Source organism: Mus caroli, unplaced genomic scaffold, assembly GCF_978045245.1.
Source record: "Mus caroli unplaced genomic scaffold, Mus_caroli_1 scaffold_9, whole genome shotgun sequence".
NCBI classification, from domain to species: Eukaryota; Metazoa; Chordata; class Mammalia; order Rodentia; family Muridae; genus Mus; species Mus caroli.
The window spans coordinates 82,502,436-82,530,347 of NW_028227264.1; the positions used below are offsets into that span (position 1 = coordinate 82,502,436).

Below are 27,912 nucleotides of genomic sequence, written 5' to 3' on the forward strand. Positions count from 1 at the left end.
GGATATTTGCATAGGCTTTATTAGCCAGTCAGTCAATCAGTCCCTTGAAAATTAATTAGCTAACTAAGTGCATGTGTGTGCATGTGTATGTTTGATTGTGCGGGCATGTGAACATCAAAGGACAGATTTGCAAGCGTCCTTTCTCTCCTTCCACAGTGCAGTGTCCCAAAGATCAGACTCATATTATCACTGGTACCCACCAAGCCGTCTTGTTGAGCCAGTTGCTCATTCTTAAATGCAAAAGTCTGAAATCTGGAAATCGCAACTGTGGACCATTTCGAGCCCTGGCATGCTCCTGGTTTTGTGGTCTCCACGCCTTCTGCACAGGGCAGGCTTGTTGTCCAACTTATAAATAGCACACAAGCCCCTTTGGCTTTTGTGGCCTGGGGTGCCAAAGTCAGTTCACATGGCGCCCCCATGAAGTCACAGGTAAAGGACCTGAAGCTGCAGGCCCCACACGATCCAAGCTTCTTAAAGACCTTGTTTTAGAAAAATAAACCAATTAAATAATATTGCCTCCTGTAAAAGCAGGCTTTTAATGGGTTCCACGGTGTGGCAGATCCCGGTGAGCTTGTCTGCTGCCTGCTGCCGTGGGGAGACTTGAGCCTTGCACAGCGCGGGTGTAATTTCACATGGTTTATGGCCATGTTCGCCCCTCCAAGTGCTGCGATACCATTATACAGAAGGAGGACCTGCGTGCCCTCAACACCTTACCTCCTTTTTGGTGGAAATGAAAAATGAAGTCATAAATTAAAGAAAAACACAAAGAACTTTTCTGGGGCAGCCTCTGAGGGACAAAGAAGCAGTGTTTTCCTGGACAGCCTAATCAAATTCTAACGGCTTTTAGGTGTTGACTTTTGCTCAAAGATCCCTCCTCCCATGGGAAGGCCTCTGGGCTTGCAGGATCTGTGCATAGCTTCTATTGGAGTCCTGGGCTCCAGGGCAGGGCATCTCTACTTCAGCCTCAGAGACAAACCCTGCCTCCTGCCTATTTTTGTTAAGCCATCAAAACAAGCCAACAAAGGAAGCATATTTCCTAATGCAGGAATGTCAGATTCCTGTCCATAAGCAAAGCTCGCTCGCTCCCTAGCATGCCTCATGTCACTCTTCTTCTATTGTTCTTTGACCCAGTGGTGGCACTTAGCTAAACACTGCTTGTCCTTTCCAGAAAATGCTTGCCAGCCTTCTGTTTGGAAGGCAAGGAAAGGGGGTGGGACATGTGGCCTTTTCTCCCTGGATGGATGCTTTCCTTTCAGGGTCTCCACAAGGCTCAACAGGAGGAGCTGGGGAGGGAGGCAGCTCACCTGTTGTTTATGCTAACTACTCTTTACTCTGTGTGTGTGTATGTCTGTGTGTGGAGGAGGAGGAGGAGGAGAGGTGTGTATGTGGAGGAGGAATGGGGTGTGTGAATGTGTGTGTGGAGGGGGAGTGGTGTGTGTGTGTGTGTCTGTGTGTCTGTGTGTGTAGGAGGAGGAGGAGAGGTGTGTATGTGGAGGAGGAATGGGGTATGTGAATGTGTGTGTGGAGGGGGAGTGGTGTGTGTGTGTGTGTGTGTGTGTGTGTGTGTGTGTGTGTGAATGTGTGTGTGAATGTATGTGTGTGTGTATGTAGGCAGTTGGTTCATGTGTGTGCCTGTGTGCATGAATGTGTGTTTATATGTGAGTGTGTATGTGGAGGGGAGTGGTTTGTGTGTTTGTGTGCGCATGTGTGGAGGGGAGGAGAGTGCTTGGTGTGTGTGTGTGTGTGTGTTTGCAAAAGCCAGAGATTGATATCTGTCTTTCTGTTTCATGTGACTCCTTATTTTCTGAGATCAGTCCTCTCATTGAACCTAGAATTCTGCACTTCAGTTAGGTTAGTTGGCCAGTGAGCTCCAGGGGTCTCATCTCTACATTCCCAGGGTGGGAGATGTATTTACTTGTGGGCAGTCGCCACTGTATCTGGTTGGTTGTTTTAATGTGGGTTCTGGGGGCCTTCATGCTTCCTTAGGAATCCGTTTGCCAATTGAACCATCTCCCAAGCCCCAGGCTCCTCACTCTGTCCTCAGGCGGACATGTGAGCATCCCCTCCCCCACCCCCCATCACAGCCCCTTTCCTAGAGGCATCTTAGTCTTTTGACTGTATCTTGATTGGTGTGTGGTCAGTTCTCACTCAGCCCACTCCCTAGCTAGTCCAGGCAGAGAGGTGTTCCCATCTTTCTACCTGCAGCCAGGCAACACCCATCATACATTGCTATGGGCGTACCTAGAGTGGCTTTAGAAACTTCTGTTGCCAGGCACATTGTAAGCAGTCTGAATTGTAACTCGTTCAAGCTTCACAACCAGCCCAGAGAGATTCTCTTCCAGCTCCCTTATACAGGTGAGGAAGCGCACAGAGAGGATGCGGGATTTGCCTGAGGTCACACAACTGGTACCTGGTTAGAGCCATGATGAAACCCCAGGCTGTCTGTCCAGGGAATGAGGGAATGTGCACTTGGTCACCACTACACACCAGAGTGTGTGGACTTCTGAGAGTCTCTGCTATTCTTGCTCCATTAATCTTCATTACGATGATACTCTGTAACTATACTCTGTAACTAATGGTTTGGTGTTTGAACAAAGCCCTGTTCATGTGTTCTTCTACCCGCTGCTCCTTCTCCCTCTCCTTTTCTCTTCTTCCCCCTTCTCATCTCCTTCCTCCCTTCCTCCCTCCCTCCCTCCCTCACTCCCTCCCTCCCTTCCTCCCTCCCTTCTTCCTCCCTCCCTCTCCTCTGTCCTCTCCTCTTCCTCTGTCTATAATTAGGTGTCCATGCATGGGCTTAGGGTGTTTGTAGGCAGGAAATATGAAAAAAGGGTTCATTTCTATTGGCAAGGATTCTTGGCCCCCTCACCCCAGGGGAATGTAGAGTTCTAATCCTCATAGCAGTTGTAAGGGCCGGTTCTTTCCATAAGCACAGACCTTCATCCTTTCTGCCTGAAGTTGCTATTTTAATGAAAATGAACATTGTAAAAGACTTAGGAGAGACTGGGCTTTTGACCTACTGTGGAGGGGCCCTTGAAAATGATTTCCCCCATTCTTAGGAGCGCAGGTCCCAGGTGTCTGGAGGAGGTGGTATTGCCCGAGGGTGGTACCTGCATGCTGAGTGACCCAGTCAGCACAGAACTGTGTGGGATCAGGATGGAGGTGGAAGTTTCTGCCTCAGCGAAACCTGCGCCATAGAAACGTCACAGAGCTGCTACAGCAGGATGCTCCCGGGCCCTTGGTGGCACTGGCATAACCACATACAGAGTTCTCTAAAAGCAAAGTGTTTCCCATCCAGGATATCCCATGAGACAGTGTGAATAGCTGTGGTACTGGTTTGTAGTTATTTGCTCCCATTTTTATCATTATTGTAGAATGCATTTCTTCCTGTGAAGATGCCATAATGGCTAGTAGTTGTCGTCAGCCTGATATACCCAGAGAGAGGGAGCCTCATTTGAGGGTTTGCCTCCATCAGGTTGACCTCTAGATATGTCTGTGGGACATTTGCTTGATTGCTAATTAATGGTGGACGGTGCCACCCCTGAGTGGCTGTCTTGGGTGGTTTGAGAAAGCAGGGTGAGTGAACCGTGGGGAACAAAGACGGGCAGTGTCCCGTCATGTGTCAGTATCTGTTCCTGCTCTGTCTTTCCCTTCACGATGAACTATAAGCTGTAAGGTGAAATAAACCCTTTCCTTTCCAAGTTATTTTTTTGGTTCTGACCCTTGTCACAGCAACAGAAAGCAAACTGGGACTCATGCTCACAGTGGCAGTCTTCCGTACCCTCTTCAGCAGCCTCGTCAACAGGACCTCTGTGAACAACCGTCTCGCATCTTGTCAGTGTATGGGACTATGTCACCTCACAGTGAGGTTCTCAGACCACAGCCCTGTTGCTAGGTGATGTGAGACTAGGATCCCACACCCCGGCACAGCCACACGTGTTCCCTTGGGTACTCTGATGCCTTCTGAAAGTGGCTGCATCCCAGTGAGCTCTAGATGCCTGTCCTGTTTTCCTGTGTGCGGCAGAAAGCATTTCTAGTGTGGTCTGTGCTGGGGGGCATGGGGACAGAAAGGCGTGGTGCTGTTGCGGCCTGGACAGCAGTGGGCTCTTTGCTTAGAAGCTGCTCCTTCCTCTCTGCATCCTGTTTCTTCCTCCCTCCCAGATGCCTTTGCCTCTGACAGCCAGCAGGCCTTTATAGCTGTTTTCTGATGAGCTTCACTTTTTCTCCCCAGTCATGCGGAGGAACCCCTTTGGTGTGGACATCTGCTGCCGGAAGGGATCGAGAAGTCCCCTGCAGGAGCTCTACAATCCCATCCAGGTAGGACCCCGGTCCTTGTTGCTATCAGTGTGTGTTCTGGGGATTTGACATCCCCTTTCCTGCCTTCACGTTCAGCATCCTTTCCCGGAAACATTCCCAAACTCAAACCCTTTTGAGCAGCCTCATGGTACCACAAGTGGAAAAGTACCACCCGTGTCTGATATTATGTGATGGATCACAGTCAAAATGCAGGTGCACTGAAATACTGTACAAAGTTATCTCAGGACACTGTACGTGAGATGCATATGCAATATAAACAAATCTCATGTGACATCGTCCCAGGTCCTAGCAATGGGACTCTGAAATTCAAAAGTCTGCAAGCTTGTGCAACTCTCCGCTGGCACCCCCAGAAAGGTGTGCACATGGATAAACTCTGCATGCAGTGAGTGAGACCCAGTGATGACCTCACTACAGAAGACCCCCTGGTTGGGGCATGGGTGTAAAGTAACTGTTGCTGGTTTTTTTGACTGATTCGTTTAACAAGGTGTCGAGTGTGGAGGTTGGGGTGGGGAGTGGAATGTGCCTTCCATGGGAAGTGAGGAGCAGTCAGGAGCAATAACCTCAGGCCACTTGAGTTGGTGTGGAGACTCTTGAGCCCGTCCTTCTGTAGAAATGTCTGTTAGTGTCTCTCCTGATTGAGTGACCAAGCCAATGCCCACAGACCTTGGTAACTGCTGAGAAATGAGTGCGTGCTGAGGAGATCAGCACGCTCATGATCTCAGGGCTTCACTTTGTGCTCCATCTCAATTATGTATTTCCATAGAACATGGTGCCTGAGGGAGAAGATAATATGCTCGGATCTCAAGGAGGACAGATTCTTAGAGTGATTGCAAAGGCACAAACTTAAAAGCTTCTTGGCTCCACTTTCTCCCTCTAGCCTTCCACCTGTGCTCCCTTCTGGGGGAAAAATAGGACTAGAATCCGGGCACCCTTGGTGACCTAATGGTGTTCAGTGGTGCCCTGTTGATTCTCTGTCTTGAGGCTCTAGGTGAGGATTGCAAACTCAATGCCTCTTGAGGCTTCCTCTGCTGGCCTTTACAGAGAGAGACTCAAGGGGGATTTGATATTGGGTTCCTTTGCTGTCCCCGTGACCTGGCCATTGTAAGTTTCCTAGCTTGTCTACTCTGTCATCTTCATAAAAAGATCAAGCAGGCTTTGGCCACACATAGAATTTCTGATATGCTCTATTGAAACTCACCCAGGCTACTCCATCAGAACCATCCGCACTCCCTCTGGACATCCTGTATTGATGAACAGCACAAGATGCAAGATGCATAGGCAGAGTCACTTCTACTGTAGCTGACCCTCTGGGGAGAAAGCCCATGGACTGGGTCTTGCCTACCATATACATCCGGTGCCTAACACTGGGCCTGGTTGATGTCAGGGTTCCCCAAGTATCTGTGACATTTGAAAGAGCAAAAGCTCAGGGTTCAGGTTCCCTCTTCCCACGTCTCTAGCTGCGCAAGCCGGAAGGTGTGATGAGCCCGCACTAGGTGCCCGTTTCCCAGCATGCCTCTGGAACTCTGGAGGATGACTGTGAGCTGTCACTTTCCTCGATTTCAGAGTCAGACTTGGTGTCAAAGTCCAGTGACATCATTTCCTAGCTCTGTGACCTTGCACGGGCCACATAACCACGCTTTGACTGCCACCCCTCTTTTATGACATTCGGGGACTAATACCAACTGCTGTATTCAAGAGGCGGTGCGGTGACCTTCTGTGCTGACTGTCCGCTATGGGGCTTGTGATTTCCTGGTTTGTTCCCTCACTGACCCCCTGGCATATCAGAGACTGGGCCTAGAGGGCACTGAAGCTAATATAGCCACCTGCAATGGGTACTTGCTCTGTCCCAGGACTGGTGTGCATGGACGGCCTCGTCTGTTTTTTTGTCAGACCAGTCAGAGGAAAGGCGACTATCCCATCTACTGTCATCCCTCTTCACAGTGAGTGTTGTGTTAGTGAAAGGTACGTTCACTAACACAACCAGGGGAGGGCACTGGTAAATGAGTCACTATCCTTTAAGGGCATCTTGGGCACACTGTCTGGCCTCTCCAGCCCATCCAGCAAACACTCTTCAGGCAGATCACCCCGTTTCCTGTGGAGGTAGTTTTCTGGGTCTAGTTTCCTTTACAAGTGGCAGTTATGCCCTGTCCCTGCACAGTCCTTAAGCAGGGCTTGTTTTTGAAGAAGCAGCCCTGGTTAGCGGTGGGCTGCGGAGTTTAAGATGGGGACATGCTGATGAGCTTAGACAGCCTTGCCTTCCTGAGTCATGTCCAGGCTTAACGCCGGGCTGAGCTCCCCTGCACGTTCTCATAGTTTCCTACCAGCTCAGCTGCCGAGCCTGGAGCAGCGTCGTCACTGAGGCAAGTGGCAAACTCTGATCGCTCTAACCTGAACGGCTCCCAGAAATGGTGTTCGCAGCTTTTTTTTTTTTTTTTTTCTGGGTGTCTCTTTGGTCTTAGTAACAGGATGGTAAAAATGAGACCATTTATTTTTTACGACAAGAAATTCACCTAACAGCAAGAAGCTCCTTCTTGTTTTTGTTTTTAGAGACAGGGTTTCTCTGTATAGCTCAGGCTGTCCTGGAACTCACTTTGTAGACCAGGCTGGCCTTGAACTCAGAAATCCGCCTGCCTCTGCCTCCCGAGTGCTGGGATTAGAGGCGTGCGCCACCACGCCCGGCTCAAGAAGCGCCTTCTTAGTTATCTCAGATACATAGGCTAGGCCAGACACTTCCTGGGTCTTGGATTCAGCTCACTGAATATGTATGGTGAGCTCTGAGCTAGATGGTATTTCCCCTCTTATGGATAGAGAAGTGAAACTAATAATTGTATATGATTTATTTGAGCCCAGATCGCTAGTAGGAAGCAGTGAGGATCCAATCACAGAAGGAACGGGGAAATTGCACGCAGTTACTAGTGACTGGTACTGGTGACTATTACCCTCAAAATCCTCCTGGCAGGAACCACCCTCCTCCTGCAAACAGATGTATATCCAACAAGGTTTTCCCTGGATAAAGAGTGAAATCAGCCCAGGGGCAGTTGCCTCTACTCTGACTTCAGCATCTGGGGCTTTCTTAGTGCACTGAAACCCCCAAACCATCCAAAGAACAATTGGTTAAGAAAAAAAAAATCCTTCCCAGTCGATATTCTTAGCAAAATAGCACTGTAATGTCTTATAATTTTCCTGGTTCTCTGCTGTCTCCCTGGCCCCAAAATAAAACATAATTGCTGATCGGATCAGCTGGCGCCGAGTCACCGAAAGTTCAGGAGTTGCCAACCACAGACTTGTGGGCCGAGCCATCTGCAGGCTGCCCCCGCTCAGTCAGTGCTGACCCACAAGGCAGAGAACTGCTCTCAGCTGGTTGAGAGGGTGTAATTGTCCCTGAATGTCATCGAGGGTGAGACAGCTTGTCCTCCTGCTTCCCCACCTCCCGGCCTCTCATGGCTTCCCTGAAATCTTCACAGTTTCATTCACGCGGTTTGGCCTGCCCTGCTATGGCTTTCTTTAGCATGTGTGCCTGCCCTGTTATTAGAGCATTCTAAGGGGGCAGGGTGCGTGGCTCAGTGCTGGCCACGAACTTGCAAGCAGCATAGCTAGGTCTGAACGGGGGCTTCCTGGAGTCCCTGGGTCCAGATGTTTAGAGATCTACAAGTGTTCTGGGTGATGTGTTGCTGAATATGGCTGAAACTCTGAGGTCCTACTACCTCAGTTACGGGGCAATCTCTTGGTGTGCTGAAGTGAACTTTCTTCTCCTCCAGGGATGCACAGGATTAAGGATGGAGTGAAGAAGAAGGAGAGGAAGGAGAAAGACAATTGGTGTTTACTGAACAAGGAATACATTCCTGTGACTATTCTAGACATATTCTAAACAAGGGTCATTGCTCTTGCTTTTGTTGGGTTGGAGATGGTTGAACCCAAGGCCCCTTGAACACTTGAGCAGCCATTTTCCCTACCAGTGACCCATGGTCCAACCCCTCACTGAGCCTTTACAAGTCCCCCTTCCAGATGAAGGTCTCTTGATAACCTCATTTTTTAGAAGGTAGCTAAGTTTTTAAGAGGCTGCACAGTGCACCAAGATCATGTACTACTAAATGACAGGACTGGGTCTTTCTTACCCTGCTAGCCTGTAGGAGGAGGGAGCCTTGGCACTTAGAAAAAAAGCTTCCGGAAGACTCTCCTTCCCTAATATGTCAAAGGCGAGGCATGGGCCCAGCCGGGCATGGGGCCATGGACCCAGAGAGAAAGCTGTCAGTGAGCAGAGCTGAGGCCATGGAGTGGTGTGGAACCCACAGTAGATGTGCTATAAGCGTTTCCAGCTGGCAGTTTCCTTTCTTCATAGTCTGGTGTCCGGCCAAGGCAGGAGAGGACTTTATGCCCTGGCTTGGAGCTAGGTTAAGCAGAAGTCACCTCTAAGAACTCTGCTGTTGGATGGTGGTTCCCGCTCCTCAGAGGTGTCCATCCCACTGAAAATATTACACTGAGAGATGCTACTGTGGTGGAGGGCTGGAAGGAGTCTGTGGATACGTTCCTCACCCTGACCTGGGTAGCGTTTTCTGCAGTGCTCAGCACATTTTGCTGGTCCTATGGGTTCTTAAAGAATAAACAGAGGAAAAAAAGGTCCCAGAAGAGAGAGAGAGCAGGAAAGGTGAGAGGAGATGTAGTGTTAGCACCCCTCCCCCCAAGTCCTGTGCACAGTGGGGACTCTTAAGAGGAAGAGGCCTTTGAAGACACATACACTGCTAGGAGAGACTAGCATTGCAGAGGACAAGAGCAAACAGCAGGTGCTGGAGCCTGGTTGGAAGGGACAGGAAAAGCCCTCAGTCCCAGGGAGATTGGGTCATAAGTGTTCATCTTGAGAGAGAGGAAGTGGAGGTAGGTGGGCATCAGGGTCGCAGGGAGACCCTCAATTCATGAAGCAGGTGGACCTCTGACTCAGCTGCTTGTTCAGGGGAAGGGCTTCTCTACAGCTGGAGCCCCCCAAGATTTGGTCTCAGCACCACTGTCTGTAAAGTGAAGGCGTTGTGCTAAACCAGTGGCTCTCAGTTTTGACCACACATGGGATGCACTTAGAGATGTGAAGAACTGCCCGGAGCCTAGGTCTTTCCCCAGCGGGGGCTGACTTTATCCAGTCTAGGACTTTGCCAGTGTGTCTGAGGTTATTGTTCTGGGCTTCTGAGTTCAGCAGCACAGGGCTGAAGGGTCCTCTAGGACCTTCAGTTACAGACACTTTTGAGTCTAAAGAACAGGCCATCTTGTGTTCTTGTTTTAACAATACACTCAGGCTTGAAGTCTTTCCATATGGAGGCAAATGTTGTCCTAAGGATAAGAGGGTCCCTGCTTTCTGCAGCTACCCACAGAAACTGTGCCCCAGATAACACATTGGGACAAGTTCCCCCTTGAAAGGAATACCCCAGCCTGTCCTGTAAGCGGAGGGGAAGGACCAGACATCAGATGAGGTTTCCAGAGATCAGTTGCATCTTCCAAATAATCAGGAAGGGGGAGGCTGTCTGCTTCAGCAGTTTGCTGTTTGCAGAGAATGTTGGGGGTGGTACCTGCCTAGGAAGGCCAGAAAGGGCAGCCGTTGTTCAGCCCTAACTCTGCTGCATTAATCTCCTCATTAGCAGCCACCTGGTAAATGATGAGCATGTCTCATTATCTTGCTTTGACCCAACAGCTGTCCACCAGCCAAAGAGGGATTGATTTAGTCGTAGACTGGCTCCTTCTGCAGGGCTATTACCGATAGTTGGCCCAGCAGAATGGCAGCTGGCTAGCAAAGACGAAATATTACATTAACCTGTCCCTACCTATAGCAGTCTCTTGAGTGCTACATTATTCATGGCAAGTGACATTAGGCCAGCGAGGATCTCTACAAAGCCAGGGACAGTGAGTGGGCTGTCTTTTTTTTTTTTTTTCCATGGTTAGCAGCTCTATTATATTCAAGCAAAAAGCTACCCTGGTCACATATCCAATCAAGCTAGGACAGGTGGAGACCTGGAGGGAGATGCAATTCAGGTCATAGGAGAAGATTAGATACTTGAAAGAACTGAGGGATGCTAACCCAGGTATATGACCTGCGGCCATTACCGGACCTCCACAAACCTGGGCTTCCTCATCTGTAGAGAATTAGAGGAAAACGCCTGTCATATAGGTTTCTGCAAGTCAAAGACCTCACATTCCAAAGGCTCATTCAGTAAAGGCTTGCCTCACAAGTAGGAGGGTCTGAGTTCTCCCCCCCAGGACTCACGTAGAAGGTGGAGCACAGCAGCTCACACCTGCACTCAGAACTCAGGGTGCACAGACGGACATCTCTGGGGCTTCCTGCCTCCGAGGACACTCTCAAATCAGGACAGAGTTAGGAGTCACTCACTAAGCGCACAGTTTGTTTTGATTTATGTCGTATCTCAGGCTTTTTTCGAGCTAGAGACACCCATTTAAAAGACCATGGATGTCTATGTCTCCGTGAGCAGTCTATGTTCAAACACGTCCACTGCACACAGGTCCTAGACAGTGAGCAGACCCAGCGGTGTAGTTTGAAAAGCTCCTGTAGGTGTGTCTGCCACAAGCCCCCTCTGTGAGCACCTTGGTAATGGGGGAGTTAATGAAGCCCCTCCCTCTTGAGGTGGTGTGTGCTACCTGGGAGTTTGTGGCTAACCCTTGCTGCCTCTGTAGGCCATTGTTCTGTTCAGACACAGAAGATTCAGGAACGCCCCCTTCTTTGACACCATCTATGGAAATATGGCGAGGAAGTGATTGGAACAACTGGGGTTTTTCTGTGGCTCTATGTGAGAACAGAATCTGACATATTTCCAGTAGGAGAAGCAGCGTTGGGGTGGCGGAGTGACCTCAGCCATTGCCAAATGGTAACACAGCTGGATGAGCTGCCATTTACCAAGAGTTATTTCCTGAATTACCCTCAATTAGGAGAGGCCTCTTCATCATTTGATTTTTCTGTAAATTGCACAACTCGGACAGCTTCTGGGCCAATTGAAATTTGACCTCAGATGGAGGCTAAGTGTACCAGAGCCTGGCTTCTTGTCAAGCTCTGTGGGTGCTGCTCTGTATGTGTGTGTGGTGGGGAATGAGGGGATGAGGGGAGGGGTCTCTTTCTCCCAGGACGCACGCTGGGCACTGGAGGTCTCAGGCCAGCGGCTACATGTTTCTCAACACTGGAGAGTTTGCTTATAAAACAGGAATGAAAAAAACATGCAGCCGGGCGTGGTGGCGCACGCCTTTAATCCCAGCACTTGGGAGGCAGAGGCAAGCGGATTTCTGAGTTCGAGGCCAGCCTGGTCTACAAAGTGAGTGCCAGGACAGCCAGGGCTACATAGAGAAACCCTGTCTCGAAAAACCAAAAAAAAAAAACAAACAAAAAAAAAAAAACAAAAGCCGGGCGTGGTGGCGCACGCCTTTAATCCTAGCACTTGGGATTAAAAAAAAAAAAAAAAAAAGAAAAAAACATGCAAAGGTTTTAGCTTTTTCAGACTTACATTTGAAAACATACAGAGTTCTGGGCACGTGGCAGGCAAGCCAGGCTTGTTTGCATGATGTGCTATTGCTGCTGCTGGTGCTGCTGCTGGTGCTGCTGCTGCTGCTGCTGCTGTGGCTGCTCATTCAGAAGCGCCCTCCATTGGAAACACTTCCTGCTTTTCTTCCTCTGGAGATTTTTCTGTTAGCCTAGAGCTACAAAGCAAACAGGTGAAATACATTTTAATCAGATGTTTTATCCAGCCCAAGGCTCTCAAAATATCATTTCTACCTGTCATTGGTTAAAAAAACAACAACAAAGGGAGTCTGTGTTCTGATTTCCTTACGCTGTCTGGAATCAATTTTGTGTACTGGACCATGTGGTCATTGAAGTGACATCACTGTCATTGCTTACTGGTGTGTCCCTGGGTCATTTGCACTGGCTTCTTGAGATAAAGAACCCTCTAGAGGAAAGGGACTGTGTCTCGTGTGTCTGGAACCTAGCTGGCTTCCTAGCCAGGCATTGGCAGGGACTCTTCAGTTAGGTACCTTTCTCATTTATTCTAATCATTTAGGAGATACTACCTATCAAGCAGACACGGAAGGCACGGTGGCTGGAGGTACCACTGGCTCATAACATCTGGGTGTCAGACAGAAAGCGGGGATAGTTTGGCTGGAAACCTCAAGGCCTGCCTTCTGAAAACTACTCGCTTCCTCCAGTGAGGCCCCATCTCTTAAAACTCCCACAGACACCCCACCCCCCAAAATAGTACCACCAGCTGGGAACCAAGTACCCAAATACAGGAGCCTACTGTGGACATTTCACATTCAAAATCTAATATGAGGTATTGAGGTTCTGAACACAGCCGCTTTTTCCTGGGCCCTGTGAGCTCAGCATGTGACCAGACACATTGTCTTAGTTAGGGTCACTATTGCTATGATGAGACGCCATAACCAAAGCAACGTGGGGAGGAAGGGGTTTATTCAGCTTATGCTTCCATATCACAGCTCATCATCAAAGGAAATCAGGACAGAAAATCAAGCAGGGCAGGAACCTAGAGGCAGGAGCTGATGCAGAGGCACTGCCTTGCTTCCCATGGCTTGCTCAGCCTGCTTTCTTATAGAACCCAGGACCACCAGGAACAAAGACTGGTCCCTCCAGCATCAATCGCTAATTAAGAAAATGCCCTACAGGCTTGCCTATGGCTGGGTCTTAGAGAGGCAGTTTCTCATTTGAGGCTCCCCTTCCCTGAAAACTCTAGCTTGTGTCAAGTTGATATAAAACCAGCCAGGGCTCTGGGGTTCAGGGAAAAAGAGTCCCTCTGCACTGGGGCTGGGGCCTGTGCTTGGCTCTCTAAGAGCTTAAGTGCAGGCTGGAAAAGAGTGAGTACCTGGGGTGTGGCAGCCCTCCCTGTGCCCTTCCTACCAGCCACCCACCCACGATGACAGGTCTTCCACAGCACAGTTTAACTGAAGGTGAGGGCATTGGAGCCCAGGCCACTCCATCCGGTTCTAACTCTTCCTGTCACTGGCAGGACCGGACCACCTGACAGAGGGAATTCAGGATCTCGGGGCCAGGGCCGGGGCTGGGGCTTTGATTTCCTCATCTAGAAACTGGAAATGAATTACTTAACCTCAGTTAACCACACTGTGTCACACAGCAGTTAAGACTTGGTAAAGCCAGATGACCCTGGTAAGGGAATTTGGGGTACTCTTTTTAATCTCCCTGAGCCTCAGTTTCTTAATCTGTAAAGGGTGTGTGTGTGTGTGTGTGTGTCTGTGTGTCTGTGTGTCTGTGTGTGTATCTCTGTGTGTGTGTCTGTGTGTGTGTGTTGGGGGTGCTGTCAGTTTCTAGATCTCTGAGTTGTTGTTCCAAAATGGAATGAGCTGATTTCTCTGAAGTCCTCAGAACAATAGCATAACACACAGCCAAGTTTAGCAGCCAGTATTTTTTTATTTAACTTTAAAGTCTTCCCATAGGGTCCTCAGAATACCTCTGTCCCCAGTGGGTGGATTCAGGGAAAAACGGGAGAGGGAGCCTACAACAAGTACAGTCCCCTTCCTGGCTTGGCTAACTCTCCCTCAGACTCACACAGGCACTTTGTTGAGCTAGGCTGAGCACTCCCAAGCCAAGAGTGTGTTTGCAGAGGCTAGAGACAATGTCTGACTCAGGGGAGTTGCAGGAAGCTAGCACTTCTATGGGTTTGGAACTTTTTTTTTTGTTTCCTAAAATAAAAATAAAAATGTTAGGCAGCTGTTTTTAGATGTTGCTTTTCTGAGCATTCCTGGCCCAGACATAGTAACCATGTGTAAGTTTCTTCTTGCTTCATGTCCCTTGCCCACGAGGGCCTATTTCCGTGTTCTGCTTGTTCTTCAGATGTCAACGGAGGTGGCTTGGCAGCCATCGTCCATCCTGGTAAAGCCCTACCGGTACTGGTGTTGTCAGAGTGGTGCTGATGGAGAGCTCTGGGTCTGTCCCCTCATGAACAGGAGGGACCTGCCAGTGAGAGCAAGCCCGAGCAGGCTGCAGGCAGGCCAGGCCTTGAGCTGTCCATCCAGAGAGGGTCTGTGGCCCTGGTTAGTAGCGGGTTCACTGGGCTTCTGTTGGTGAGAGCGCTGGCTCTGTATAAGCTGTGCATAGTTGCTAGCTGAGCGAATCAGCGGCAAGGTTAACTCACACAGACAAGGCACAAAGCCCTGGGTTTGCTTCCCAATTCTGCAGGAACAACAGCATGGTGGTACAGCCTTGTAATCGCAGCCCTTGGGAGGTGAAAGCAAAGGGGTCAGAAATGGAAAGTTATCATTGTGGAACCTGAGGCCAGCCTAGGCTACAGGAGACCCTGTGTCTAAACAAACAAGATCCAGGGAGACGCTTGGTTGGGCAGTGTTGGCCACACAGGCATGAGGGACCTGAATTCAGATCCCCATCGCATAGATTTTAAGAAGGGGGGTTAAAAAGAAAGCTGGCGTTTCCTGTGTTGTGTGGTGTCGTAGGTGTGGGGTTTGGTGTGGTGCCCTGTGTTGCAATCCCAGCATTGGGGAGGTAGGCAAACAAGGATTCCTGCACCTCAGTGGCCTTACAGAATCTGTGAGCTTCAGGTTCGATGAAAGCCCTGAGGCTAAATAAGGTAAAGAATTCCAGAGGAAGTTACCTGCTAGCAACCACCAGACACACACACATACACTCACACACACACACACACACTCACACACACACACACACACACACACACACACACACACACACACACACACACCGTAAACCAAACAGAACGTCCATTTGTTCCTCTGGAGAGAAAAGTGAAACACAGAGACCCATGGGTTTTGTCAATGGGACATTTCTAGTTTCTCCTTCAACAGCAACCAGAAAGACGGTCGGTCAAGAAGGAACCTAGTTCACCCACTGTGTAGGGACACTGTGAATTGGAAAGACCCCTCCCTCTCTTACTACAGCATGAGCTCAGCCATGCACTCAGCAGGCGGCTCGGCAGTTCTGTGATTGACATTCTCAAGGCCCCGTATTCCGGGGCTGATGGGCTTGCTTGCAGATCACGTTGCATGCTAGGATGACGGTTTGAAACAAGGAAACTTAAAGGCTGTCTTGAGACTTGTCCTTCAAAGGTACAGCCTAGCCCCCACCCCCACCCCCGTACCCTCTTCCCCCTCAGTCTCCTACTCACCACGATTGGGATTTGCATCCCCTGAATGGTACCTCTCGGTTCAGAAACCCAGTTGCATCTCTCTGAGATTGCTTTCCTGTGACAGGGATAAATGAGCTGGTGTTTGAGACCGGGTGACTCTTTGAGGCGCTGGGGAGTTCACAAGCGGCTGATGCTCAATTATTCCTGGTCTTGGGGGAAGCAGCCTGAAAGAGAAGCTAAGATGGCAGAGAAGATCTAGGCCTTTCCTCCGGGAATGGCCTCCCTCTGGCGTACCCTTAGCTCACCAGGGGATGGGCAGGAGCATCCTCTGAGAGCTGTGCAGTCAGTGAACGGCTCGCTCACCCTTTTCTTAATGAGGACCAGCTAGAGAAACAGAAAGCCCTTGTTTATTTACTTGCTTGCTTGCTCACTCATTCATTCATTCATTCATTTTACTACACATAATAAAATGTCGTTTTTCCTCCTTGAGCAAGAAAATAGTTGTTTTGAGTTATGAGGGAAAATTGGTATGAAGAAAATCATACCAATGTGATTTTCTTTGTGCTAATAATAAGGTAGGGAGGGGCTGGGAATGTAGCCTCATTGGTCCCATGCTTGCCTAGCATGCACTAAATTTTGAGTTCAGTCCCCAGCACTACATAAAATGTGGCATAGCGTAGTACAAACCTGCCATCCCCAGACTTGGGAGGTGGAGGCAGAAGAATGAGAAGTTCAGGGTCATCCTTGGCCCTTGTGTGTTTGAGGTAGCCTGGGTTATTTGAGATCCTACCTTAAAATAAATTCAAGCTTGAGTTCTCTGAGCAGGCACTAAAAGGGTGGGAAAATTATCAGTGAGATCTGTCTGTCTGTTTGTCTGTCTGTCTGTCTTGGTTATGATGATATAACTACAGCAGAGGGGAGCCCAGGATAAGCATCTTATTAAGATAAGGCCTTGCTGAAAGCAGCACAGGCAAACTGCTGCCATTTGTCATCCAATTACTGTGCAGGTGTGGTCGCGCCAGCAGTTAAGAGAGCCCCGTCTCTATCAGGACCCCCTTCCGTTTTTTTTTTTTTTTTTTTTGCCTGCTTGTCCAAATCCAACACAAACCTTGGAAAGCCCTTCACGCCTGACCTCAGGCTTTCCTCGGGGGATCCTGGACAAAAGCTACAGGACACAGACAACTGTCTGGGAGGCACCTTCATCCATGCTGAGGCAGAGGATCCTAGAGAGAATCAAAGCTGAGCAGCCTTCAAGAACCCTGGGCTGCTTACGCCCTCAGGGAACGGGAGGCGGGCATTCATGCCTTCCCTGACCTAGACGCAGGTCATTAGAACCCGAGGTCTGTGGCTGATGACTTTGCAAGCCTTGGTGGGCAGAATGCCTTCCCACATCACTGGAGTATAGTGCTCTCTGTGACTAAGGGGCAGCCACGAGGAGGAGTTTAAGGTCAGGTTGTCCTGGACTCTCTAGGGAGATACACTGTGTGTCATAAACCATAAGATGGAGGGAGACAAGGCTGTCACAGTCAGACAGACAGACTGGGCGGGGATGCAGCTAGTTTTGTACAGAGCACGTCTAGCATTCATTAAATCTTCAGTTTGATCCCTAGCACCATGGAAACCGAGTGTGGTAGAGTAGGCCTGTAATCCTGGCACTCGAGCGGTTGATGCAGGAGAATCAGGAGTTCAAGGCCATCCTCATCTACAGAGTATGAGGCAGCCAGAGCTCTCTGAGAGGCTGTCTCAAAATTAAGCAAGCAAGTAAATAAATAAATAAATAAATAAAGCAGGAAATTCCCTTGGTGCCTACACCTTGACTTTAGTATTTTGACCTCCAGAATCCCATGAGAATAAACCATATTGTCTTAAACTACAGAGTTTGGGGTAGTCAGCTGCAGCAGCTGTAGAAACCTCATCTGCCCACACACCTTTGCAGTTGAAGCTAAGAGGCCATTCCCTGCATGGGAATGCATGTCAGGTCCAAGGGATGCTTGGGGAGGCATTGCCTGTGATCTCAGATGAGCAGAGTCCCACAGCCCATTGATTCCTGAATATGGGAATACCAATGCCCTGTGTACCATGGGTTTATGTCCCAAAAGCCTACCCTAAAGGTGAAAACCCCTGAGGGAAAACAGCAAGCCAGAGGCTGTCTGCTGCTAACCACCGTGGGAATCCTCCTGCCTCCATTAGAGAGGCCTGGGAGGATCATTTGAGGCCCTGTGAAAAGGCAGAGATAGCAAAGCCAGGCCTTTGTCCCATCTGTGACCCTCGCACAAGCTCATCACCACTCACACACCTGCAAGGAATACAGTAAAAGTGTCTGCCTTGTCTGCAAAACACAGAAACTGCCGGAAATTTGCATGAAATCACTCTATAGATGAGGTTCTGCAGGTGGGAGGTGCCACCACTGGGCCCAATACAAGGACAACAGCTACAGCAAGGAGGAAGAGGAAGAGAAGGAAGAGGAGGAGGAGAAGGAGGAGAGGAGGAAGAGGAGGGGATGGAGGGAGAGGGGAGAGAGAGAGAGAGAGAGAGAGAGAGAGAGAGAGAGAGAGAGAGAGAGAGAGAGAGAGAGAGATTGAGAGATTGATTAAGAAAAGGACTAACCCCTGTGGCCATCCCCAGTAAAATGTGTTAAGACCTGTTTTGTCATGGTTTTGTAGCATCTCCCAGGTTCCCAGAGCACTCACAAGGCCGGCCCCACTGAGATGCAGCCCTGTGAGGGCAGCAGGTGACTCTAATGGTTTGGCTGCAGTGTGTCCCCATGCAGTCTCCTTATGATGGGGTGCAGCAGGGGATGGGGCCTTTAAGAGAAAGATAGACAGACGTGGTTAGAATTCCACCTGGTCCTGGGAGACAGGGAGTTGATGGGAGTTCTCCTTGGATGCCAGGTAGTTTTCTAGAGAGGATTCTAGAAGAATCCAGGACCCCTCTCCATGTCCTTGGCTCCAGTCACTCTGAGCTCTGTCTTCTGCACTCACTCCTTAGAGCCTGGTGTGCTAAAATATTGAGCACCGGCCAGTCAGTGTTGCCACCTGTGGTTGCAAGATGAAGTCAGAAGGAGTTGTTTAATTTTGGTTCCATTGTGCTTGTTCTGGGATTGGAGAAACTGGCCTCTCTAAGATTGCCTCTGCGGATTGAGATGCAGCTCAATCCATGGAGCCTCATCTATCCGAGTCTCTGTTCATTCTGAAAATGGCAAGCAAGCAGAGAGACTGTATGAATGAGGGCTCTGGAGAGCACAGAACATAGCGCTCACTGTCAGTGGAAGCTGGGGCCCCCATCTACGGAGGATGGTAGGAACAAGCTGCCAGGCAGAATCTAGGAGCGCTGGCAAAGAGAAGCCTTGCACAGAGCAATCCTGCATCTCATTAAGATGCGCTGTGCTCTAGCCCAGCTACAGGGAAATTGTTGGAGCAATTACATTCAAGCCTCAATTTTGAGGTTTGAAAGGGGGTCAGTCCATAATTGGCAGGAGGAGAACAGGAAAGAGATGGCTTGAAACAATAGGTATTAAGTGGCTGTCACAGCCAGGGAGGCTGAGATAGAGGGGCCAGACACGCTGGTCGGATCCCTAGAGGTCAAGCGTGGGTGGTCTGTGAATCACACATGGGCCTCCTGGATGTTGCATTTGGGCTTTCTTGGAATCAAAGGTATTCTGGAGAAAGCTGTGTGATGCTTGGGATATATTTGTTGAATGAATGAATGAATGAATGAATGAGTGGTTCTTGTTACCTAGTTACCAAATAGATGAATGAAGGAGGAAGAGAATAAGGAATGGATACAAAAGGAAGACCGTAATTGTGCCTACTTGTATGGTGGTATCTGGGCAGGCAGAGCCTGGCAGCAGCCTGCTTGAACTGAAATCTCTGTGATATTTTCAGGTGCTGTGGTGGACTGTGACCACCATAACAAGGTTCCCCGGGACTGGTGGCATTCATGGAAGAGCTGGTTTCTCAGGCTTGTGAAAGCTAAAAGTCTGAACACAGGGCTGGTTTCCCGTGAACCCTTCTTCCAGCTGTGTCCTTGTGGCCTTGACAGTGTGCCCGCACTTCTTGTGTCTCTCTTCTTTCCTTCTGCAGACAGTCAAGGACCAGGTCTTGGTGACCTCTCCTATCTTAATTATATCCTTAAAAGCCCTGCCTCTGGGGCTGGTAGGAAGACCAGTTCAATAAAGCACTTGCTGGGTGAGAATGGGGACAGGAGTGTCCCCAGAATGTGAAAACCAGGTGTGGCAGTGCACATCCTTAAGTTCAGCACTGGGCAGGGTTGGTGGCAGGAGGGTCCCTGTGCTCACAGGCAGTTTATCTACTCAAATCCGAGAGCCCTAGGTGCAGTGGGAAACCCTATTTCAAAAGGAAATGTTTGGACAATTGAAGAAGACATCTAACATTGATATTTATGTGTGCGCATGCGTGAGTGCGCACACACACACACACACACACACACACACACACACACACAGCATGAACACACACGGGAAGGCAAGGTGCTGCATAAGCCTCAACACTAGGCAAAATCAAAGTGAACTTTTGAGGCCTGTATTTCTGGCTTTGTCTCTAAGCAGCTGTGTAAACCCTTCTGAGTCTACAGAAATGACCTCGCCTTACAATGAGAAACCAGAGGGGCCCCAGGTTCAGAAGAAAAGACAAATGTCTGATGATTCACACAATGCCCTGAGCATGCCCTTCAGGGCTCCCAGGGTCATGCTGGGTCTCCACCAGTAGACTAATAGGCAGCATGCTGATGTTTTGCTATTTCATTCTAAAAAGAAAACAAGGTTCTTGAACCGTCCTCCAGAGGACTCTTCAGTAGATGCCATGGGAACCCGAGTCTGTGTCCAGTGGAGCACTACAGTGGAGTACTACAGGATATCATTTATTTTTCCATCTTCTTTCTCATATCAAAATCTTGCCAGGAAACAGTGGAAATCTCATCAACTTGGGCTCTGCACGTTTAGAATATGGCATTCCCTTGGTGCTCTACTGCAGAGGACCGGGACGCTGGGTTGGCTGGAGGGACTCAGAGCCGCCAACCCTTGGCCCAGTGAGAGCCTGTGATTTCTCTAAACACACAGCACACAGCAGGACTGTTGACCCTCCTTAAGGACACCGGCCAAACATGAGGCCCATTTGTTCATGAAAGACACAGTCTCTTTCTTAGCAGCGGGTTGCTTCTACTGTGTGGACTTAAAGTATGAGAATTGCAATTTTATTTTTGAGAAATATTCTGCATTTCAGGTTTCCCACTAATTATGACTGGCTTTCTCCCAAGTTAGTTGGAGCTATTTTGGGAAAGGATTTATTGTGAGTGGTTTAATAAGAAAGGCTTTCGGAAAGCCTCGTAACTCTCCGTACAATCCCTTCTAACCAGCGTTCCCTCTGACAATGATGTCACTAAAAACTTCCCTTTTAAAGAGCAGGACTTTTGTCTATTCATGTGACCCTTAAAAGAAGCATTCACGAACCCCTGAGCGCCAGGCAAACTGTGAGACTTTACAGGGTCAGGAAGAGCAGGAGTGTGAAGGAGCCCTGTTTGCTGGGCGAGCTGATTCTAGGCTTGTTTTGCTGAGCTGTGTCTGTGGATACAGGCTGCCTTCCTGTTTTAATCTCCAGGCCTCCTGCTGCACCGTGGGACTTGGTTTCAGGAGTGTGTCTGTGTGTGTGTGTGTGTGTGTGTGTGTGTGTGTGTGTACAGCTGTGTGCCTGTACATGTGTGTGTAAGCATGTAGAGGCCAGAGGACGATGTCAGATGTAGCTCATCCCCTTGAGACAGGGTCTCATTGAACCTGGAGCTAGGCTGGAGGCCGGCAAGCACCAGTATAGCCCTCCTGTTTCAGCCCTCCGCCTCCAAAACAGGGGTTGCAGATGTACTTGTCATATCCAGATTTTCATTTCTGCTCTGAGAATTTCATACATGTATACAATGAAATATCCTACCCCCTCCCCCACAGCTTCCCTCCTTTCACCCCCAGTCTTCCCGGGCATGTCTACCTCCCAATTTAATTCCTCCCCCCATTCTCCTCTTCCTTTAAGTAACCTACTGAGTTCATTTAGTACTGCCCACTGGGCATGGATGTAGGGGCTACATGCTGGAGGATGGGCAGCCTGCCACTGGCCACACCCCCACATACCCCTCAACTACCAAGAGCTCCCTGGCTAGGGGTAGAGCCTAGTGAGCTCCGCCCCACCCTCAAAGTTTGGCTGTTTTGATCTTCTGCAGACACAGCTGCTGTTATGTATGGGTACAGCACCTATGCCGTACCTAGCATTCCACAGCCCTCCATATGTCCTCTATGCTTCTGGTTTTCTCCACCTCCTCTTCCAGCTGTGTTTCTCCCTGTCTCTATCTGTCTCTCTGTATATCTCTATATCTCTCGGACTCTTGATCTCTGTTTGTCTGTCTGTATCTGACTCCGTGTCTCTCTGACTTTCTCTGTCCCTTCTCTGTCTCTCTCTGTCTCTGTCTCTCTGTCTCTCTCTCCCTTCTCTGTCTCTCTCTGTCTCTGTCTCTCTCTCTCTGCATGCCCATTACCCTGACAGTCTCACTCTGCTACCTGACTCCCAGACACCAGGCTCAGTCACCAGGCTTGATTGAATCCCAGGCTCACAGCATACGGAAGGAGACAGTCAGTCAGTTGCAGTCCCTGAGCCTCAGGTGTTCAGTGCATCTCTGAGTCCATCCAGGAAGGGAGAGGCTACAGCAGATTCCCAGCCTTCGGTCTGTGCCTGTTGACTATGTGATGCTGGTGTCAATGAAGGCAGGATCAGCGTTGGTGGCCCAGGCAGCCACGATGGTGGTGGTAGCCTTACTGTGTCCAGCTTTGCACATGCATCCAGTCTTCCCAGCCCTGCTAGGTGCACACTCGCTGTGTTGGTTCGGATCTAATCTGACCACTGCAGGTTCCTATACCGACGCTGGGTTCCCAGCTGCTGGTTTGGAAAGTTTGTGAGTTGAAGCCCAGCTGTGGGGATAGGGCCTTGGAGGCTGGCCTGAGAAGATTCTGCCTGGTCCCTGCCCCTTCCTCACACGCTGCTTCCTGTCCATCCTGAAGTGAAGATTCTCCTCTGCCACATGCTCCCACCAGTATGAGGTCTTCCCTGGGCGATGGACCAATGGCCATGGTCTGAACCCTCTGAAACTGTAAACCACAATAAATCCTCCCTTCTTTTAAGTTGCTTATGCTATGCATTCAGTCCCAGCGGGAGAAAGGCAGGTGATAATGCTGAAGTTCAGAGAAGTTAACAACTCTCCCTAAGTCACACAGCTCTCCTGTGAAAGTTACAGGAGATGACCCTCAGCTATTTGAGCCCATGGTGCAGAACACCGAGTGCTAAATGATGATCTGCCAGGGTTCTGAAGCAGTGCAGAACATACGCGATGACATCTTGGGACACCAGCACATATTGAAAAGCTGGGCTTAGGAGCAGGTCCTTAAGCCTGTAGTCTCAGCTACTTGGAAGGCTGAAGCAGGAGGATCACATGTTGAAGGGTAACCTGGGTTACTTAGTGAGGCCCTGACTCTAAATAAGAACTAAAAAAGGAGGGCTAGGGATATAGAGCAGAGATAGCCTGTTTGTCTAGCATTCACAAGGCCCTGGGTTCAAATCCCCAGTACTGCCAAGAACAAAGTAAGGGATGGTTGGGATGGAAACAGTTAGTGTTAACTGTTGACACATTGACACAGGGGAAGAATCTCAATGAGGGATTGTCTAAATTGGGTTGGCCCATGTGAATTTTGTGATGGGCTCTATTGAGGTAGGACGATGCTCCACTGTGGGGGGCACCATTCCCTAGGAAGAGGATTCTGGATTGTTTTAGAACAGGGAGGCCCCACTGAGCACTTGTACTGTGTGCATTCACCCCCTGCTCCCTGATCGTGACCTTGGGGTTCCTGATGTGACCAAGCTGCTTCAAGTTCCTGCCACCCTGACTCCCCACAGTGATGCATGGTCTCCACAATGAGGAGCTTAATGAGCCCATTCTTGCTTGTTTCTGCCTGGGGGAGGGGTATCACAGCAGCACCCCTGCTCCATCCAGCCATCCTTCTGTCTGCCTCCCTGGAAGCTGATCCCTAGCTTACCTCATGCTGACACCCACCATGCCCACCAACCACTCATACCCAGCCACCTAGGGTTGTTTTACACATTCCATAAAAGAAAAGGGCAAAGATTTCTATTCCGGGCTGTCAGGCACAACACGAGCCCGTCAAGGCTCACTGTGTTTTGAAGTGCTTCCAGTTTCCTTCTCAGAAGGCACAGATTTTGACTCTGGGCCATGGATGCTCTATGAAACATGTTTCTGTGTCCAGGGTAACAGGGCCTTGGCTTCCCCCTCCCTGCTGGAAATGGCTTCTGTCAGTCAGAGCAGGTCCCTCCCCCCAATTTTGCACCTCATCCCAAGTCCCTATTACCCTTCCAGCCATCCCCCTACCCTAGACCTTTGCGCACATCTGTCACCTGGCCTCACCTCTCCTTTCTCAACGGATCCCGGCACAGTCTCAGGTCCAGTATTTCTTTTTATCTCCATGTTTCATGCCCTCTTCCCTTGCTGGAGGCGAAGCCCAAACCACCCACCTCTGTGCCTGCTATGCTACATGAAAGGCATGGGCGCTGATGTGTGGGCGGGCTGGCAGCTTGCGGTGTGGGTCTGGAACCCCAAGATTTTGTGACCAAGCTTTTTGACCTTTCCCTTTTAAGATTTGACCGGCAAGGCAATGGGATCGAGGAGCCCTCTGCAGCCAGGCCATCAGAGTGTGTCCTAGTCTAGACCCTCGGGAGCCAGAGTTGTGTCTGTGTCTGTGTCTGTGTCTGTGTCTGTGAAACAAATCTCAACATAGCTGTTTTGTTTTGTTTTTTTTAATTTCCCTAGTTTTCATGAGTGGCTGTATGGTGAAAATGTGGTTGGTCCCCACCGTGGGTCCTGTTGATACTGGGTCTCCAGTGTCACTGTGTTGAGAGCTGCTTATGTTAAGGGCTTCAGCCTTTTTGAGGACATCAGTACCATTCCCTGGGGAGTTCCCACTCTTGAGGGACCACTTTAGCCCAAAGAACGTTTGTTGTTAGGAGGCAGGCCCTTCCTTGTTTCATGCCCAGCGTACAGTTCTCTTGTCTTGCTTCTTCCACCAGCTGCAAAGGCCAGAGTTTGGATCTCTGAGACAGTGAACCAAGCTAACCTCCACCCTTTATAACTTACACAGCCTCAGGCATTCTGTTATAGCAGCCAAAGGTGCACCAGACCCACAGGGACATGAACTGCCCATCTTTGCACCAAGGTCAAAGGGGATGCTTAGGAGCTGACCCCAAAGCGGAGCTCTCTCCTACCTTCCCAAATCAAGAAAGCTTCAGTAAGGCAGGTCCCCGTGGGAGTGGGCACATCAGATGACACCACAGCTCTCTTCATTGAATTCCTCAGCCATGTCCGCAGGCAGGTCGTTCACACGTCTCTCCTGTTCATATTTGGCGTCTAATGATTCAACTCGTCATGTATTGACAGCGGGTGGAAATTGCTGGCACCCTGCCCAGACTCCTAAGTATTGGTTTTGAAACTTACTGGGTCCTGTTCTCCAGAGCCCCAGAGTCCCCTGCCTCTAATGGCATCAACCCAGCCTGCCTGCATACCTATCCAGGATGCTCAGAGCTGGGGAATGGTCTGTCTCAGGGTAGTCCTTAGCCTGGTTTCCTAAGCCAGAGGAATAGTGCCATGCCCAAAGCTTCCTGTAGAATCAAGTTGGGGGCTGCCCAGAAGCCATTCCCAGGGCCCAATGCTGAATGACAACTTGAACCTCTTGATAGAAATGGTTGAGAATTTCAAGATGAGAACTGTAGAACATGGAACCTTCCAGCTCCCAGACCCTGAGTAGCTGCACAGTTGCACACTGACCACACCTGCCCATCCTCCTTCCCCCAGTTTCCCAGGGGCTCTTGTTTATGAACCCACTTGCATGTGAGCTCCTGCCCAGCTCCTGGCTTCAGCGTGCTGACATCAGGACTCCACAAAGGCACTGAGCAGACAAGAGGGCATTTAAAGCAGATACAGCACTGATGTCTGCCCAGGAAGTAGCTCTTTAGCAAACATGTTGGGGTCCCCACAGCATGTGGTGTAAGGAGAGGGAGTGCCTTGGCTCCAGGCCAGGGCTGCTACATCAAACCTTGGAGGAGAGACTGGGGTGGTGGAGGGGGAGTTGAGTTTGAGCAGGGGTATAGATGTGACACTTGGGTTTCTTTTTCATGTGCTAATTATGTGTTTAGCCTGAAAGACTTGGACATGAAAAGACCAAGTCCCTGCCTCGGGGCCACTCACACACAAAGCTCAGACATGACTGTATGTTTGAGACGTCCACACATAGCTCAGGTTGAGGACTATGGGAAGAGAGACTGAGTTGATGGGGCAAGAGGAAGTACTAGATGGCAGAGAACAAGGCTGGACTTCTAGCAGCTTACTATGGGGTTTGGGGAATTCTTGAGAATTTAAGGAAAAGATTCTCAAAGTGTGACATTTCAGAATCTGGCGAGCTGCAGGGATTGGGAGCAGCAGGCAGGGGAACCTCCTCAAAATGTGCTGCGCGTCTGCACGTCTCTCTTGGGCTCCTGCGCACTTTCCTTTTTACAGTTTCCGGGGGGTCAAGAGCCTCTTTCCCACTTGTGGGATTGGTTCTGCTCACAGGGACCAGCCCTGGTCCCTGGTTCCAACTCATGTTTTGGCTCAGACAAACCTGTTTAAACCCTCTTTCCAGATTGTTCGACTCTTACCTGAAATGAATGAGTACCGTCCCTCAGTCCCTCAGCTGCAGGCTGAACTGGGCTGGTGACAGAGTCCTATAGGAGGCACCCCCTTTCTTTGTTATGGGGGTACAAGCTCCTCACTGTTTTTCCAGAATACAGAAGCCGTCCTGGTATTAGAAGCCGCCTCCCACACTGGGCAGTGTGGGCAGCTGGATGTGGTCCCTGCTGGAGACTTGCTGAGGAGGGTCAAAACTGCGTCCCACTTTTCAGTGTGCTTGTAGACGGGGGAATAGGCCTCCTCTACCTGAGTGTGATTCACAGATGGCTCAGACACCCACAGCACAGGGAGGTGGGTGGCTTTCCTCTGGTCTCTCTAGGGGTCACACTGAGCCTCTCCTGTGATGTGAACACTGGCTGACGCTGCCTCATGATTCCATTTGGGGCAATAATTCATGATGACTTTACTGCCTTCAACGAAGCAATTAAAGGAAGGCACACATTATTCTGTGAATATACGATGAAGTGAAGTTTATCCGATACTGGAAAGAAAAGCGGAGAACAATGCATTCTCCTTATTGTTTTTGACTGTTTTTTAAAGGTTTCTTTATTTTTGTTGACACCATAAGGGTCTCAAATGCAACTCTTGATGGCCCTGTCTATACATCTGGCCACTCCAAAGCATCCTCAGCACCACAGGGATGCCTTTCAAGGCTCACACCTCTGCCCTCAAGGGGCTTACCTGCCTAATCCAGGAGTGACAGATTATGAAGGCATGCCAGCCATTTCCATGTCTTCCCTCATAAACCTGGGAGGGCAGGGCCACGCGTGCCTTGGTGACACAGTCCTTGGAATCCCTGGTGCCACACTGGCACTCAGTAGACGTGTAGCAGCTGTCTGTGAGCAATAGCTGCGCTGGAGGTTTTGGGTTAGCTACATGGCTGCTTCTTGAGCACCATGAGTTGCCATGTACAGATGGCCATCGGACTGGATGACAGCTGGGGGAAGAGGAAAAGGACATGGAGCAGTCTGACTGTAATTCTCCGGGACCCAGAGGTCTTTAAGGAGAGCTGAGAGCTGTTCTGGCAACCACAGGTAGCTTACATGCTGCCCTGGGCTGTGTGTTGTCCTCATGTCTGTCTTGGGCTCCGGTGAACCTTTGCTTTTACAGTTTCCGGGGGGTCAAGAGCGTCTTTCCCACTTGACCATTTACAGATGTCCTGGCATTGAGTGTATACACCCCATCTTCTCAGATAGCTTGGGTCGAATCTGCTTCTTGCCTCTGGGGTTCACAGTTTGTCTTCAACCCAGTGTATACCCGGAGACTCTCATGCTCTTGCTGCCACACGAAGCATAGCTCTCCCCAGAGAGGGAGGGATCACTCATCTCAGGGGCTGCTTGTGTGGCCTGGATCCATCTGTTTCCTTCATCCAGTGAAGGATGGGAGGGACAGGACTGGGAGTCCATCAGGCTTGTAGGCTACAGGTGGACGGCAACATTCAATGACATCTGTGGGGCCGGGACAGCATGGGGCCAGCAGGATGTGAGGTGTGTGTGTGTGTGTGTGTGTGTGTATGTATGTGTGTATGTCTGTCTGTCTGTCTGTGTCTGCATCAGCACACAGGCAGAGAGGAAACGTGAACTGAGCTGTGTAAACAGACTAAAAATGCCAGTGTGGATGGCTCAAGGCTCCTGGTGTGTGACTGATGTCTCTGTAGGGCCTGTCTGTGGCCACACTGGCAAATTTTGTGGTTCCCTACTTTCCACTCTCA

At 49.8% G+C, this 27,912-nt stretch overlaps 1 protein-coding gene across 2 annotated transcripts in view; it reads left to right on the forward strand.

The window, feature by feature from the left end:
• The window catches only part of Chst11 (carbohydrate sulfotransferase 11), a 213,404-nt gene that overhangs the window by 104,729 nt on the left and 80,763 nt on the right, over positions 1-27,912 (forward strand). For both annotated transcript variants that reach the window (XM_021174779.2, XM_021174780.3), the window contains exon 2: positions 4,229-4,314. In XM_021174779.2, the coding sequence (XP_021030438.1) occupies positions 4,229-4,314 (86 nt within the window). The remainder of the gene's footprint in view (positions 1-4,228; positions 4,315-27,912) is intronic.